Below are 18149 nucleotides of genomic sequence, written 5' to 3'. Positions count from 1 at the left end.
TTGCCTCAGAACATCCCACAACGTCCAACTTCGTCTTTAACTGTGAGTGAATTTTTCATATTCAGAATCCCCAAATTGTACATTTCTGTCAGCTTGATACAATATTTTATAAGCAATAAAAATTAATAAAACGTACATTTGCTCTCAATTCAGTACACCCATTTGTTTGTCCCCGCCCCTGGCAACTTGGCTTGACTCAGAGATCATGTGTCTTGCCTTCCCCAGAGCAGCGTTGACAGTTCACACCCAAAATCAGCATATTCTATTCAGCTGAAGGCATCCATTGTCTATTTCCTCCAGGCTGCAGGGAAACTCTCCTCCCCCTTTTAATCAACAGGACCCTGTGATATCCTGCTGTTGGTGTAGGGCCTGGGAAGAGTAGGTGTTAAGAATTCTCATTGACCAGCAAGCCTTTTGAAGTCTCAGCTAACTTAGGATGCTGTTTAGCTTCTGAAATACAAGTCTCCTGTCAGAATTAAGATTGCTAGCGCCGGTTAGTGTCAAGCACCGGTATTGCAGTCATTTTTGACAACTGCCTTACCAGTAAGCAGTCCTCAAATTATACTTTGTTCAAATATAGGTGCCCTTCTGTGGACCTAGATTCATGTAGATTTTTGCGGGAGAATTTTGTTGACCCCCCCCAACAAGGAGGTGGGACCTTTTTAGTGGTTCTGTGAGCCATGATTTTGGCAATTTTTGACATCAATGAAAACAAATTTTGACCAGCACTATATTCTTTTGCACCGATTTTGCTCTATGGGCAGTCAAAGGATGGGGCTGGCTATGGTCTCCTGTATTAACACTGACAGAGGCAAAAGTGGATGGTGGCCTATATGTCAGGTTTTCACTACACATTATTGGATGATCTCTGGCGGGCAGCATGCTTTCCGGCGGCCATTATGATCTTTCCCATGTCAGTAATGCACAATGATGTGGTAGGCCTTGGTTGCGTGGATGAAAACATCCCACAGGTCTCTGGCCTTTCCCGTATTGCCTAACCGCCATCCCTCTTGCCAGAAACTTCACTTCCCTCTGGGCTGCCTCCCTGAATTGGTCTACCTCCTCCCTGATCATTCTTTGTATATCTGGGCTCGTCATGGCACCCCCTTCAGCCTGCAGATTCTGAATACGCGACTCACTCACATCCAACTCCCTCCGTAACTCCTTCAACATGCCCACTTCCTTCGAGATACCCCCCCCCGCACCAAGCACTTAAAGGCCTCCCACAACATAGACCCAGATGCCACAGAGCCTCTTTTTTCCTAAAAAATGTATCAATAATATTGGCAATACATCCCGAAAAACCCCCATCAGTCAAACCTTCATGCTTAAATCTCCATGTTGACCTACTCCCCCCTTCCCCGCCCTCCCCAGAATATCCAAGGCCAATAGCACTGGTGCGCAGTCCGACAACGTTAGTGCCAGTATTGTGACCTCCGACACACCTCCCGCCAACCTATCCGAGATCAAAAAGTAATCCAGCCTGGATGCTGCCTGGTGGACCGTGGAGTGAAATGTATAGCCCTTTTCCATTCCATGCCTGGCTCTCCAGATATCCATCAACTCCCAGGCCCTGCACAGGTTTAGCAACTTGTTAGTTGATCTCATGAGCGGCCTCAGGGAACTTCCTGTTTTATCCAATTCTGGCTCAATCACTGCATTGAAGTCCCCTGCCCATATTATCACCCCAGTCGAGTATTAGCCAAGCTGCCGGTCCACCCACTGTAATGTGTCCACTGTGTCCTGATTAGGGCCATAGTAGTTAAGTAGGCTAAGCTCCCAACCATATAGCATCCCCACCACCAGCAATGCCAGACCCTCAAGGTCTTTAATCGCTTTAGTCGGGCGGCAGCCCTCAGAACCCCATACCAGTATGCAGACCTCCCCTGGAATAAGAGGAGTACGTAGACCAATAGCTGTGGCACCCGCACCCAAACCTGGTCTCCATAGCCGGTGTCCGGTGCATCTCCTGAAGAAACGCCACATTGACCTGATGCTGATTCATGTATAGGAGAATCTTATGGGACTTCGATGGACAATTCAGACCGCGGATATTCCAAGACCTACGCCGGCGTGCTCTAGCCATACTCCTAGGTGTCCCACCGATCGACTCCCAAGCACTGCAGTATCCATCGCATTTCCATTGCTTTCTCCACTCCGGCGTACGGAAACCAACGCCTGATCTGGGACAACCCCGTGAACCACAGACCCTCCCCGTCCCAAACGACCTCACACCCCAACATCCCTCCCAACCCCACTAGCAACCACAACATGCCAGTTATCAAATTCCCCCTGCCCCCCCAAAACGAACAGCTATTACGAGCTTCCACAGGAGGGCAACTCTAGCAAACAGGCACTCCAACCCAAGTTTGTTTCCATCCCTCCACCTCCAAGGTTAAACCGTACAGTAGTTTGTATCAACTCTAGGCCAAGTGTGTACTTCACAGGGATGCTCCCTTTCGGTCACTATTCCCCCTGCATCACAGTACCCTTGGTAGCAGTTCAGCATTAGCCTCATCCGGAGTGTGAAAAAACAGTACATGCCCTTTGTGCTCCAGCCCGAGCTTGGCAGTAAAGAGCACGACATACTTCATGCCCTTCTCCCTGAGCCTCTTCACGTTGATAAATGTTCGCCTGCACTTTTTCTGAAAAGTCAGTGAAGAGTCCGATTGAGTCCCCTTTGTATATCAAAAAGCCCTTCTCCCTCGCCTTCTGAAATGCCAGGTTGTGTCACAGCAATTCAAAATACGGTTTATAAATTGGCCTGGCTGGAGCTCTGGGACTCTGCCTTCTCCTGCTGGGTATCATTACACACACGAGGCTGAGGGAGTGGCACTGCCCACTGCTAACCAACCCTCATTAAGGTTCTTCAACTTTATATACAAATATTAGGGTTAGACAAGCTACTAATACTTCAAAAGGCATGATAACCTGTTCTGAGATGAGAGTTTGCAGCACATGCTTTTTGCTCACTGTACCTTTCACAGATGGGAAATATCCATTTGCATATTAGTCTTTGTCTCACCCACATGGGCAGTCCAGCACCGAAATGCTATGGCAATTCCTCTCTGAACAAGAGTACTAACAGAAACCCCATACACGTGTCTCAGCCTTGTTGGGCCTCATCAGTGTGGTGAATCTGTGCCTCTCTGGGCACAGTGAGCAGGGAGTCCACGTCTGGTTGCCCCCAGGTAACTCAGGGTGACCAACCCCAAGTTCCTTGCAAATACTTCAAAAAAGGTAGCAGGTGGTCCTCTCTAGAAAGAACATGGCATGATAACCTGTTCTGAGATGAGAGTTTGCAGCACACGCTTTTTGCTCACCGTACATTTCACCGATGGGAAATATCCATTTGCATATCAGTCTTTGTCCCGCCCACAAGGGCAGTCCAGCACCGAAATGCTACTAATACTGTTTTCACAATGTGATACCATGAGAGAAACCAGAGACCTTCACAACCTGTTGGTGCTTGCAGTACATTAAATTAAGAAGCACAAGCAGGTCTAACTTCAAATAGACAATTTTATTCACGTATAAAAATTATTATACCCAAAGAGTGCCACAAGTGGTCACCATAATAAAAGTAAACACAGGAAGGTTATACACAAATGTTGAGACAACGCTAACTTAAGTAAATACAGACAGTGCAGGAATGTTACAGACCGTAAATTGTTAGGGCAAGAGTATTCAATCAATTGGCCTAAAGTGTCAGTGTTGTCATGAAAGTCATGTACTGTGCAAATACGCATGTAAACTTAAACACTCCATTCGAACTCACTATTACTCATTCATCCACAAACAAATCATTCCAACATGTTTCTTTCCAAAACGTAATAGGGGCAAGAATTGTGCATGGAAATTCATCAGGGACTGTCAACATAGAATAACATAAAAAGCACTGTAATTGACAATGTGCAAAATCTGCTAAACAAAACCGGGTGTGTTCCTGTCAATACCAAAATCTAAATTAGGAATCAACACTCCTAGGAGTGTTAAAACTGAACACTTCAAGAGCCACAGAATGCTCAATGTAGGGTTGATGATGTGTCCAAGACATGGCTATTGGTAGCGCCGCGGATCACCTGAAAACAATAGGACAATGGGAAAAGTTTCCATTTGTCTAATACAATCATTTCCAGAAATCAACACAAAATTACTTCGCCCGATATCAATACTGTGCCTATAAAAAAGAGGGCATTTTAATGGCCCTAGGGGCATGCGAAGATAAGGGACAATGCGAGAAAACAAGGAGAAAGCAGGACCCCAAAAAGGACCAAAGAGAAGAGGATGGTGCCTAATCACCTTTCACGTGTGTAGGGGTCCCACGAAAATGTGGTGCTCAAAGGAATACCCATAGTGCAGGATGGGGCATGCAGGAACCAATCAATCTGAAGATCTAAAAGGACATGCCCTAGGTACTCCGAATGCTCAAATGGTTAAACATGCAAACTTCTTACCATGTGCTGCTCAGTGTGCTGCATGTGAAATTATTGAGAACAGAAGCACAGGGTGGTGTCTGCCAATAGTTCAGCATGGCCGCCCATGATGGAGGTAATCTCCGGTAGGTGGAGTGAGCCGGGAGCTGCCCATGTAGAGCTACGCTGGGTATCCAGTGCGTCCTTTCCACGATGAAGACCGCAGAGAAGTCTGCACCCCAAGTGCCTCACGTAGTATAGATTCCACCAGATGTTCCATAGGCCACTGACCCGCCACCTCAGTCACACCAACTATTCTCAGGTTGTTCCGCCTGGATCGAGACTCCAAATCTTCTGGTTTCTCAGCCAGCTCTTTAAGAGCTTTGTGAACTTGTATAATCTCACGTGCTGCAGTCCCGGACTCCTCTTCCACTGTAGAAATTCGACCCTTGGCTTTATTCAGCCTCTCCCTGTGCTTATCCAGGTGCACGGCATGTGGTCCACTTTGCATGTGAGAGTGTCCACCTTCCCGCCAGCGAATGTATACCAACTTGCAGTTGATTAAACATAACCTTGATATCATTGAACGCTCCAGTATGGTCGAGTGAAGATGGCTGGGCGCTCCCTTCAGGGGAGTCCTCCGGTCCTTTGTAAGTCTTAACTTGTGTAGGGGTTTCAAAATGTAATTTGTACTTCTGCTTCCCCGATTTCTGTGATTTAGACAAGGTGTCACTCCTTCAGAGCCAGTGCCCACACTGCACCACCAGCTTTCCACCGCAGCCACTGCCCAAGGAGACCGTGCCACCCACCTCGTAACTTCACAACCAGTCTGCCGTCAGCCAGAATTGAAAGCTCCAACCATTGACAACACTGCAGGCCGGCCAGCGAGGAGACTCCAGGAGCTAAGCCCCCCAGAAGCTATTGTCACCTCAGTTGTTCACCAATACGGTGCCGCTCCCCACATCTTCAACGCCTCCAGAGTTCCCACTGAGACTGGGGGAACTCTGCTGACAGGTGACCCCGGCTCTGAGATGCTCACCCAGCCGGCCCACACCGACTCCCACCATACAGGTATTTGGCCTACTTTAATCTGGAAGAGTAGTCACACCAATCCGGTCCACAACACAGAAAACGTCATCTGTCCCGCAGCTTGCAAAGCGAGCACCGCCCTCCAGAGGTTGTTAAACCAAGTACAGCAACACAGCCAGTTTCCCAGGGTACTCCATGTGCAGGCGGCATCCTGTAGGCACCGGCACTAACGTTACTTCCGACCTGCTGCAGCTGGGTTATGAAATGTCCAGGGGTGGTATAACCATGTCTTAGAACAGAGGGAGAATAAAAGGAGCCTCGTGGGTGCCCGGCCCCCCTGCCGTCTCCCCAACCGGTGGTGCAGTGACCTATTGCACTGCAAGCGCAAAAGCATCAACAGCAGGGCCTCCACCGCTTCACTGCCATATGATCTTGCACAAAGGTTCTCAGAGCTGATCAAGACAGCCTGTTTGTATCCAGAAACCTTGCAGTGTGCGCAAGCCCTTCTGCTCCTTCCCAAGGCAACCCTGACGAGGCACCTCTCGGTCTGAAATATCTAATACATCCTGTCAGCGTGAACTCTCAGTACCTATTATCGGATAGTCCTCCAATGTTAACTATGTACATGCCGGCACAGCATAGGTACCTGCAGCACCAGAGCCAGTCCGTTACAAATGTGGGCTGCTCCTGCCCCCCGGTCACTGTCACCAGCCACTGCCGGTCACTCCCTCTGCAGCCTGACAGTAAACCTCTCTTTGTGCCGGCTCAACGGCTAAACCTTTCTTTGTGCCGGCTCAACGGGATCGCTGGTCCCCACTAACAGTCCCCCGCAGAGCTCCTTCTTAATCAGCGACTCAAGACGAGATCCTTTCGGGTTCACTCGCGCATCCAGGCATGCCGGATGTTAGGACTGATTTTCTATACTCTGGCCTGGTGGCAGATGTATAGAAGGCCAACCTATATTGTGACAGGGACAACTCAGAGCTGTAGCTAAACCAGTTCAAGGTAGCAGTGAGGAGAGGTCTAGGCTAAGTCTCAAGACATGGTGAGCTTGTAAAGGGTCCACAATGAGTACACACAATGGAATTCACAAATTATACTTGGACAGTATGCATACATTTTTTTATTTATGGTCAAATATCACTATGAAAAATGACTACTAACAGGTAGCAGTATCACACAACACTAACAAGATTATCACATATATACAGTCACTAGAGTAGGGCATAATACAAATCAAACCCCTGTAAAAGAAAGTACAGATTAGTTTATGCACTACAGGTCCACAGAGACTTAACCCTAACTCCAAGTCCTAAATTGTCTGGGGCCTTATGCCCAAATGTTCAAGCAAAGTTCTGACAGTTTGTGATGTAGGGCAAAATGATGGTAGGGTCTCTGGGGGCCCTTGAACGATTCCATGGATAAGAGGACATTTTATTTTAATTAAGAAAAGTGTCCCCAACTTTCAGGAGGGTTGCACGAAAAAGCAATGGCAATGCCAAAGTATAGTAAAGAGTTTAGGGGAAGGTAAGAACCACTGTAACTCACCCCCCGTACTCCGAGTCTTCACATGTATTGGCAGGTCAATGGAAGAAGGTCCGAAGTCGCTTTTCTTGCTGTCAGCATCAGTCCTTTATTCGCAGGGGTTGCATGTTCAAGCAGATCACCGGTCTGTGTCTTTAGCTGGTGCAAGGACTCTCGGATGAAGAATGCAGAAAAACACGATACAGGACCACTCTCAGGTCTGGACTCGACTCGGGGAAGCGGTTTGATGGTTGTCACCGCAGCACGGCGATGCAAAGGGACTCATGTGTTGCGGTAAGACTTTCCCACCCATCATGGGTCCCCTTGACGCTAGGACTCCGAAATTCTGCTGCAGTAGGTCTTGTACGACAAGCTGAGGATCCCCCAAGTTCCAGACCTAAACGCAGAACAGCGCTGTCAGCAACACGGTAGCCCATCCTCAGACCTGGTCAGCCACAGGACCATCCCGGGACACTTCCGACAGATCTACTTTGCAGGGTACCGAGCAGACGTCCGGAATGGCTGCTCCCTCCACTCCACGGGTCGCAGCTCCCTCACAGGACTGCTGAAGATCAATAGCAAGACAGTGCTCCTCCAGGACAGCAGCAGAAGTTGGTTGCCAGGCTTCCTTCAGTCGGGTCTCCGGTCTCTTCATAGGTCTCACAACTGGACAGGAGTCTTCGCTCCTTCAGGTTACTCCAGGATCAAGCAGGGGTCCCCCCTCTTATGCCAAAATCCAGCTAAGAGCAGAAACTCCCACTAGCCAATAGCATAACTATCCCCACACACACCCACAATTTGTGGATTGGGACCAGACAGTCCCAGTTCACATCGTGCCAGCAAACATACATAGCCCGCCAAAAGCCTCTGCTTTCCCAGGCACTGGAAGTCCATTTAAGGAACAAGGCTAAAAGACAAGCTGGCCAAAGGACAAGCAAAAAACTTTGTGGCATGGCCATGTTTGGTCACTAGCCACAGTTAGTAGCCAAACACAGTAAACCCGGGAAAGGCTTAAATGAAAAGCACCAAAAAAATTGTCAAAAGTCACTGCTGCCACCAACGTGTCCATTTAGCATACCTAGAGTAACCAAACATCCTCCGAGTGTTAGTCTAGGGCAAAAACAAAAGTGTACCCCATTGTAATGCATTTTAAGATGCATTGTACAATGATAAATGTTACAAATGTGATACAAAAGTTACCCAAGTAGTAACATCATTATCATGGCTAAGGGAAACAATGTTTCTTCCCAGTACGGACAGCCTGAAGGACATGTCCGTTTCCCCATAACAGATGAGCAAAAGACCAGTTAGTGATGCTTAAGGCTTCACTGCACTGTAAAAAGTACAGGTCAGGATAAAAAATAAAAGCAAAAAGTTTGACGCTCCATAAAAATGGAAGGAAAGGTGCAGTAAAGAAATCTTTCCTAACACCGGCGCACTTCACTGCCTCCCTGCTCCTCAGTGTCTGCCAACAGGAGGTCCAGATTGCCCCCGCAGCTCCTTCGCACCCAGCCTCTGCCCAGTATATTTAATGACTGACCTCTTCAAAAATAATTAATGTTCAATGAGAAACCACTTTGTCTGGGATTAGACAAAAGCAGGTCATAAAGCATGATGCAAAAGAAACGAGAGAGGGCAAAAATTAATCTCTGCAATGGAATATGACTATGGGGCACTAGAGTAAAGGATCTGGTCTGTTAACCAAGGTCCACCTAAACACCAAAAGAAAACCATCTTTATGCGATTTTGACATGAGTGTGTACAAGTTCCTTTTAAGGATACCAGGTAATATATTCAAATAAATTCCTTGGCACAAAGATAGTCCATAGTTATATGCTTTACTCTGCACAGTTCATCAAGCACATGTACTGTACATATTAGCATGGCGGCCCGCACAGACACTTTAAGATTGTGTTGAGTAAAATTAAAAGAAGGATTTAAATTGAAAACTGTTTTACATGCCTGAATGAGCCTTAATAGGAAAGGACTAAACTGACAATGGCCCTGCCACTCTTTCACCAGGGTTATGTCACTCGTCCAGTAGCTTCATCAGAAGCCAACAGAGATCACCATTCTTACACCAATCCCATTTGGAAAACTTAATTCTGAAAGGAATTAGGTAAACAATCAACAGATGAGTGTTAATGCACATCATTTTCTAAAAGAAATCACGTTTTGCTAGTGACTACCATTCTTATATAGAGGAGCGCCCACCATCAAGTGTCTCAAATTTCAGAGACGTGCTCCCCACCCCTCTTTTTGTTTTACACAACTACTTCAGTTGACGGCCAAGCTTGGATATATTTTACTTGAAGTAAATATGCAAGCAACAATACCAAAAATGAGGGATGAATTGCGCAAATCATTGACCTCTAGAAAGGTATGTGCTCTCACACAAGTTAATTGTCTCCCCACTGGCTCCATTACTTGTACGTTTGAAACTAAGTTAATTTGTTCCGCCCTTTTTCAGTTCCACACCAGAGCTATAGAATAGTTGCACAGCAATGACCCATTTCAACCCAAGTAAAAACATCAAGTTCCCTCTAGTGTAGTTTGTTGACATGGATATTAAAACCAGCTAGGTTGGTCTCAAGATAGATTTTCAGAATCAGCCCTGTGGACAGAGTATGAAAGGCCACCCTATTCTTATGGACAGTGAAAAACAGTAATATCTAGCCAAACTATATAGATAGTGCAACTGAACAGCAAGGGGTTGTGAGAGTGGTGAAGGGTTCAGTTAAACACACACACAGCACTGTTAATAATGCATATTTAGCAGAATGTATACAAATAAAGTACAATAAAGTATTTATTTAGGCATGTGTATAAAACCAAATCATTCATCATTGAAGGAAAAGAATGGATCCTTAACCAGCATACCAATTGTAAAACGTCCTGGGCAATCTACTGTAGTGCGGCTTGAAGTATATTAGTAAAACCACTCGCCCGATCCACTCTAATAACAGAGCATCGATCACGCATCAGATGCAAGTCCATAACATCACAATTAGTCAGTCACTCTATGGAATTTGGTCATTCCACCGAGGATATCCTATGGTGGGTGCTTGATGTGGTAAAGGATACTTTGAATCCACATTCTGCATTGGTGAACAAAGAAGCCAGCTGGATTTTCCGGCTTAATACCATTGAACAAGGCTTAAATGAGGCAGTCCCCATTTGGCAATGACACCCTTTTTGGGCATACATAAACAGCATCTACTTTCATAAATAACTCGCAATTTCATCACATTGTTTCATTGCTTCCATTCTTTTAACTTCAGGTAAATTAGCAATCCTTTTGAACTTTTGTACATATAGCACCTTCTCTAGTTAACGTGATCTTTGAACTGGCCCCTTTAGTCTTTTTCAGGATCTTAGGCATATGATGGCCAGTGAGCCCGCAACCGTCACTGTAATGGATCTAGGCCCCCAGTTTTTTTTATTAATGTATCTTTCCATTTATTATCTTTGGAGTTCTGCAGCATATTTAACGGTAGCATTTTTTGTAGAATATACCTTCGCTTCTAGTCCTCTTTCTTTATATATTATTTTTTGCACATTGACTTACTTTAGTCTTGTTGATCCTCCACGTACGTCACGTACCCCATACATTTTTGTCTTGCGACACCGCAGGGACACATTACTATCGGTCTTAGCCATGGTACCGGCCACTAGGAGTCAAGTCATTCTTTCTCCGGCGAACCTCCCGTCCACGGTCCACTTCAAATCACAGGTGAGAGAATGAGTAAGTTTCACTTACCTTAACTTCCTTTCCACGCCACCACGTCCCTTCTAGGTTTATTCACAGACGCCTGGGGGACCTCAGTTTTGATGATGTTGTGGTTCAATTTATATCTCCTTTTTACCAGATGCTGACTTTGAACGGCCAGTCATGGAATTAGGTCTACACAGCGTTCCTCAAATCAATCCCGCACATTGATGTGCTGCGGGCATAATCACTCCAAACAAATAACGAAAACCTGCGGAACACGAGATACGCCTACTACGAACACAATATAGGTAAGCTGTTTGAGCAGCACCAGTTCAGTTTAAGCTGCCCGTGGTGCATAATATGGGGTTCAGTTACTGTATACCCCAGTTACAGCATTCGTTTTACTTCTGTTTCCTCTAGGCACGACTGAGCTGTTAACATTAGTTGAAAACGACAGCGTGTGCAATTGAGGACCACTCTCCACTTGTTCCTCATGTGGATTTACCAATCGGTAGTGTTCGTCCGGCATATCCATTCCAAACTTGGCTACTTGCTCCACTCAGTGAGGGCTCTTACACATATAGCCTGCTACCCTTTATATAGGTAAGCATACTTTCTGATCTCCTTAACAGACACAGGGTGCTTTCCTTTTCAGTTATATTTAAACACTATGCATGTTTTGGCACACAATACTGGTGTCCACCAACTTAGTTTGACTCCTAAGCACTTGTTCACTGGTTATTCTTTTTTCCCTCTTCTTCTTATGAGCACCCTTGAGGTGGGTATTCTGGGCAACTGTGTATATCCCTTGGTTACCCTCTCAGGGATTCTCTACCCCGTTTCACATGGAAATAATCCACGTTTGTCTAATATATTTGTACATGTACTAAACTTGTCAACCTAGGTATTGGTAACAATAGGACCTTGGTTGGTTCATACATCTTATTTAGCACTATACCTTTGAATCCTTTTAGGGGCTGAACAGCGACAGTTCTTCCTGGTGAAGGCTACTTTTTAGATAATCCCTTGTTACGATAACAGCGGGTGGCGCATCACGCTAACAATAAACTATTTGATCAAGGTTCAACAACAGCGTTTGGCGAAGACTTCATTAATTTTAGTCTCCTTTATCAGCCTCTTTCTGGCATTCAGCCGCCAGTTTAACAATTGATGTCTCTATTGCACTCTTTCCCTTCAGGCAACATGACCCATATAAACGTAAATTCGGTTGCCTCTTGGCCACTGGTGTAAATGGACGTGAAACTTATATATACATATTTGAGTTGGCCAGGGCCACGTAGTAAGCTGGTTTGTTTTTCGGCACTCAAATATCAATTTGTTTTAAAAGCATTTGTGTTGAATTCATTTTTTGGTAAATTTCTGGGTTTAATTTTTATGTTTCTGCTCCCTTGTAGATGATTAATGACAATAATCAGCACTGTGTACATATATCTTTCTATATCAGTGTTTGTTAATATTGTCTTTTCATTTTGTTTACCTTGAAAGATTTACACACTCATTTTATTGCATTGTTTACAAATAAAAAGAAAAAACTTTTTTTTCTTTCTTTTCAAACTGGTATATTGACTTACCACATATTAACACTACACACTTGTACATTTACCATGCCTATGACGAATTACATGATTAAATCACATAGTATTCTCTAATGTAGAATCAATCTATAAATTAATTTGAAATGATTACACACGGGAACACCCTTTCGTTGTTAATGTTACATTGCTCATTCAAATTCCCGGAGTTTACGGAACGTCCCTTAGTTTGTCCTTTATTTAGGCCTTAGACAAAACGTTTAGCAATACAAAACCATAGGCATGAAATGCACTAAAACATTCACTACTACTATAAACCCATTGATGGGCTCTGCTAAGAGCACCAACACTCATTTTTAACTTAAAATGTAGTTAGAATCGGTTTTGAAAATACTAGAAGTGTAGTAAAACAAGTGAATAAAGAAATAGAACTAGGTAGGTAATCGACACTTTGAGAACTAATAGGCTGACAATAAGGGTGTTAGCAAACACCATACAAAAACTTAGAAGAAAGGTACTAACTTTATAACAACAAAAAAGTCCTTCCCTAGCTAGAAAAGAAGGGGCCTAGTGCCCTTAAAGTCATAGGTCCCAATAAAGGTATTTTCAGAAGGCTCAGAATCTCATTAAGAGTAATTGAACAAGTGTTGGTTTGAAAGAAGAAAACAGATGAGTAGGGATGAATGCGGAAGAGAAGAGGTGTGCAGAGCAGCTTACCTAAAGAAATGGTAGCAAGGTACCTTTGCTGCAGAGAATAAAGAAAGAGGCTGTGGCCAGAGAACAGTTGAAGAGAATAGCATGTAAACATGTTGCAAAAGGAGAAAACAGTGGCCAAAGTGCAGAGGAAAAGAAAAAAACAATCCCGGGTGAAAAAGAGTGGGAAGAGAAAAGGTGGAAGCTCTGATCAAAGAGTAAGCGTAAAAAGAAGAGGGCAAACTATTGGTCAAGTAGAAGATAGAAAAAGGTTGAGGTCCTGTGCAGGGAAGAGTAAATAAAAAAAGGGTATTGTGTTATTTTGCCGACCTGATTTTATTCAAAGTTATTTTTACCAAACAAACCACTTCGAAAAAACGAATCTAAATATATAGGGGGTTAAAAGGGGTGGGCTTGGGGTAGGGATACTATCATAGGGAAAAGGCATACTTTGGGTGGCGGGCACACAATTTAAGAAAAACCTGTCGGCAAAGGGACATAGAACCATAAAATAAAGAGAAGAGAGGCATGGGCACTAACACAGGCATTGAACAAGAACCTTGTAGCAACTGAAGGACCATTCTGACAAAACAAATAAATGATTTAAAAACTTGAGTTTGTTGTAAGTAGCATTTGCAATGCCTTGTTAGAGATCTCAGAGAGCTACCAGTACGCAGGGGTCCTACCAGCCTTATCAATGACCATCTTCTTGAAAGAGATGTTTCACTGAAGCAATTTCCAGTTTATCCGGGAGATGCACAGTTTGTACCAGTCCACCTGTGTTCCACCTTGGGTGGAGGATTTGCTCTGCCTGCTTCATCATAATCACTGGCATCAGCCTACAGGTAGTCTAGCCGCTCAGGTGGGGGAGGAGGTGGTGGTGGGAGAAGGAAGGGAGTGGGGTGCGATATCACACTGCAATTATCTTGGCCTGCATGGTCTGCTGGGAAGGTGGGTGAGGGAACATCAGTGGTAACCTAAGTTGTAATGTCTTACCGATGCCTCTAGAGTAAATCGGGAGAGGGATGCGGGGGAAGCCTTTTACCCGCCATAGCTTTTGGAGCAAGGATCTCCAGTAAGCGAAGCCCCTCCTTGACTGTAAATGGCTGCTAGAGTCTCAGAATTGGAGGTGACCCAGACCTACACATAGGATTCACTTTCATTGGCTCTGACCCCATTAATGATATTTTGGGGTAGATCAAAAAGTGTTGAACAGAAATAATCAATGCAACAAAAAGCCAGAGCAATATAAAAGAAATAATCTTGAGAAATTGGAATCTATCTCACAATGCAAAACTTGAAGAATGGACATTAATCATTTCTTGTGCTTTCCTCTGGTATTATTTCGTATGTAATAACTTGTTTTAATTTATATAATGGCTAATACTCTTTACAACAATGTATAGGTGGACATATTAGTAGAACTGCTAATCATCTAGTTTACTCAGATCAGTAAGATTGATTAACACAATGTGTTTATTAATACAGCAGCAACTACTAACAGTAGATATCTTTGGAAAAGAAGCAAGCATGCTTAAAAGGTACAAACTGAGATGCAAAGAAAGTAAGTAGGGTGTCTCTCAAAGTAATTTCTTCTTACATCACCCTCTTATTGTACAGTTCTGAGAAAACAAAAATCTTATGAATTTAGAAAGCATAAACAACATACCTGTCATCCAATACAATAATTATTTCGCCACTTTTGAACGTAAGTTCGTTGTCCTCAACTGCTTCAAAATCATACAGTGCCCGAACTTTCCGTGGTATCTTCTGACTATCATGCTGTGAATCTACAGATGGGTATAAGGATTTAATTTCAGCTGGTTGCTGTTTCTGTTCTTGCAAGGACAACTCAATAGCTGCAATTTAAAAAAGAAAATAATATTTTGGTTGCAACTAGTTTTTAATAAAAGAGGATACTTAAAAAAAGAAATATGCTGCTTAAACTATGAAGGTTTTTAAGTTCACAGTTTGCTAGCACTACCAGTAAAGATTAAATGAACATAACTGTGGTGTATGCACGGTGTACTCTAGAGTACCCCCAGAAAATGCAAGCAACTTCAAAGTTGGTAAGATGGACCTAATAGCAAGTAGGTGCATTGCACTGCCAATTATTTCCAACAGTTTACCTTTTGCAATAGTTTCACTGCCTTTCACGTTAGTTTTAAATTCGAAGGGACTTGAGAGCAGTACAGTACCACACACCTACTTTTAGGAGGAGTTTTTCAAAGTCACTATCTGGGATAAAAAGTGTAAAAGTCAACCGAGACATAGCAAGGTTATTCACAACCCCAGTTGAGAAAATCCCCTCTCTTAAGTAGCACTGACAAAGCAGCAAGGCTGAACGAACGAGGAAGGGGGCACTGTTGTGTAGTACAGTTAACACTTAGTAGACATGATAAGAAAAAGATCCAATCCAACTGGTATAAAAGATCCACAAAGGTAAGTTGTAAAAATAACAATCATTTATTATATCACTACATGTAGGTACTCTTTTCATTGTGATTTAATTTAAAAAGATGAACCTAACACAAATAAAATTCACATTATGACATAAGCATAAAAAAGAAAAAGATGAAAATGTTTAAATACAATAAATAATGATACAATCATACCAATTAATTAGAAAGTTCCTCCAGCCATTTACATAATGCAATGATCAAGTATGCATCAATTCCCCACATCAGTCTTGACCATAGCACATTTTTTGAGACATCAGTTTTAAAATTTAGTAATTCATTTTTAAATTCCTAAATCTAAGCAGATTAAAATAGGGACAATCCAAAACCAAGTGACATAGGGTTTCACAAGAATCAATGTCAGTGCAAAATCAACAAGTTAAAGAAGTGCTCTGCACAGAACCCAATTTCCAATATTTAGTACATTCCCGAGCCGGGAACTGATTTGAGCCTAAATCTCATATACAAAGCCTGAGCTTTGTTGCATGGAAAGTGCCTGAGGTATAGCGGAATTGAGTCATGTCTGTGTGGAAAATTGGTATATTCCGTAAAGGAGGACTAAGCACTATTTAAATCAATGGTTTTAGCCATTTCCTTTTCTCTCCCCTTGGCCGATTTACCAATCCCTCCTCTGAAGACCCTATGGCCACAAGTAAGTCTTGCATTTTGTTTTTAAAGCTGTCAATTGATACAACAGAAGCCTGCTGGATCATAAAACCAAAGGCAATGTTCAATGAATTATCAGGCGGCTGTAAAAACTTTGCATAGTTCAGCAATAACTGCCACTCATATCTTGCTTGTAGAGATTGAAGACCAAGTTCATGACAAATGATTGACTTCAAGATTGCGAGCGAAAAGCCCAGTGTTGCTTTCCGGAGCTCCCCTGGATAACATTCAGTCTCTTTCCTATATCAAACACATGTCCAATCCATACAGCAAGACAGGAACGATTTTCATGGTATAGAATCTGAGAACTGGCATGATGGTAAATGTGTAGGGTCTAAACATCAAACATTTCATTTGAGAGGTTAATGGTTTAAACTTTTCATCTAAAATGGACTTCCACATAGTGAAAGAATCAATATTTAAAAGACAATAACCCAGATATCTCATACTATGGACTCTTTCCAACTTTACCCACCCCAGTACTCAACACATTATCTTCAGTTTTTGAGCCTTAGAAAACATAACAATCTTTGTTTATCCCCATTAGCTTCCAAGTTGCTGCTGTTCTGTCAAAGAATATAAATTCATCAGTAAAAGGCAGCCAATGGAGTTTAACTTGGCCCAATCTAGTTGGATATGTATTAGAAGACTGCCATAAGGCCCCATATCACTGATGTACAAATTAAAAAGAGTTGGAGCGAAACGACAACCTTGCTTAAGACCCAATTCAGAATGCGACAGATGCAGTAACTGACCCTTCCCGAAACAGGCCCCCGTTTCAAGGAAGTATTGTTGCGGCATAATGCCTTAGACCGCTCTGCCACACCATATTCATGTTTGTGGAAAAATGCCAACAGTTGGACCATCTTTAAAGGAACCCTCAGTTTAATTTACTTAATCCACAGGTCATTCCGAAGAACACAATCAAAAGCGTTGGTCATATCGTAAAGAGGTCATATAGATTGTTCCATTGCCATTGTATTTGACATCAGACAGAAGATGGGACAAACCGTTGCATTCAGAGCAGTACCCTTGCTCTTCCGGAAACCTACTTGAGATCTTGAGAAAATAGCATTTTTAGATATGAAAGGATTAAGATCTCTCAGTAACAAAATTGCAAAGACCTTGCTTATAGCATCAGTAAGAGCAATCGGCCTGTCATTAGAGGGTAGTAAAGGATCACCTTTTTTGTAAATTGGTATAATGGATTGGGTCCAGAGAGGGGCACCTTTTAACACAAAAGGAGGAATACCATCCGGTCCAGCTGTACGGGAAGGATCAAACCTATTGAGAGCATAAACAATATCATCCACCTCCCAAGGACACTTCCCGTAGGTCACAGGTCCATCAGTAGGATCCTTGATGTCAGAGTGACCTATAGGAAGTCGATATGGAACAGATGGAGTGAATGGAACAGATGGAGTGGATCGAACAGATGGAATGGATGAAACGGATAGAGCAGATGAAACTAATAGAGCTGATCGGAGTGGATGGAGCCGATCGGAGTGGATAGAACAGATGGAGTGGATAGAACAGATGGAGTGGATAGAACAGATGAAGTGGATGAAACGGATGGAGTGGATGGAACAGATAGAGCGAAGGGAACAGATCGAGCGAAGGGAACAGATAGAGCGAAGGGAACAGATAGAACTGATTGAGCAGATAGAACTGATGGAGTGATTGGAACACACGGAGCAGATCGAATGAATTGGATGGATTGATGGAAAGGATGAACACTCTAAACAGATGGCAAGGATGAAATGGAACTACGGAACGGATAGACTAGTTTGTGTGGATGAAGGATCGAGTGATGGAATGGATGGAAAGACTAGTAAATTAAATGACGAACCAGACGAAATATATGAACATACAAAGTGGAACGAACAGACAGAATGAATAAAACAGATAGAATAGATGGTACAGATGGAATGGTCGATCTCAAGCGCCTTACTGATAACCACCATATCACAATATGACGCTTACTCTCTCCTATACACCATCACTCAAATAGAACGCAGCGATACTATGACACATTCGGTATAGCTGTTCTCATACTAACACCTGCTACATACTCCTCATCATCCTAATTAAACACAGC

The 18149-nt window shown here is 43.4% G+C and overlaps 1 protein-coding gene across 2 annotated transcripts in view; it reads right to left on the bottom strand.

Annotated features, from left to right (window-relative positions):
• Positions 1–18149, bottom strand: part of STAM2 (signal transducing adaptor molecule 2) — a 1208123-nt gene that overhangs the window by 744532 nt on the left and 445442 nt on the right. The window contains exon 7 of one of the 2 annotated variants that reach the window (XM_069616449.1): positions 14596–14785. In XM_069616449.1, coding sequence (XP_069472550.1) covers positions 14596–14785 — 190 coding nt within the window. The remainder of the gene's footprint in view (positions 1–14595; positions 14786–18149) is intronic. The other variant, XM_069616450.1, reaches the window with a different exon arrangement.

The sequence above is a fragment of the Ambystoma mexicanum genome, chromosome 9 (assembly GCF_040938575.1).
Source record: "Ambystoma mexicanum isolate Mex_15411 chromosome 9, UKY_AmexF1_1, whole genome shotgun sequence".
In the NCBI taxonomy this organism is placed as follows: domain Eukaryota; kingdom Metazoa; phylum Chordata; class Amphibia; order Caudata; family Ambystomatidae; genus Ambystoma; species Ambystoma mexicanum.
The sequence above is the reverse complement of the archived record's forward strand: the minus strand, read 5'-3'. Positions and strand labels throughout refer to the sequence as shown.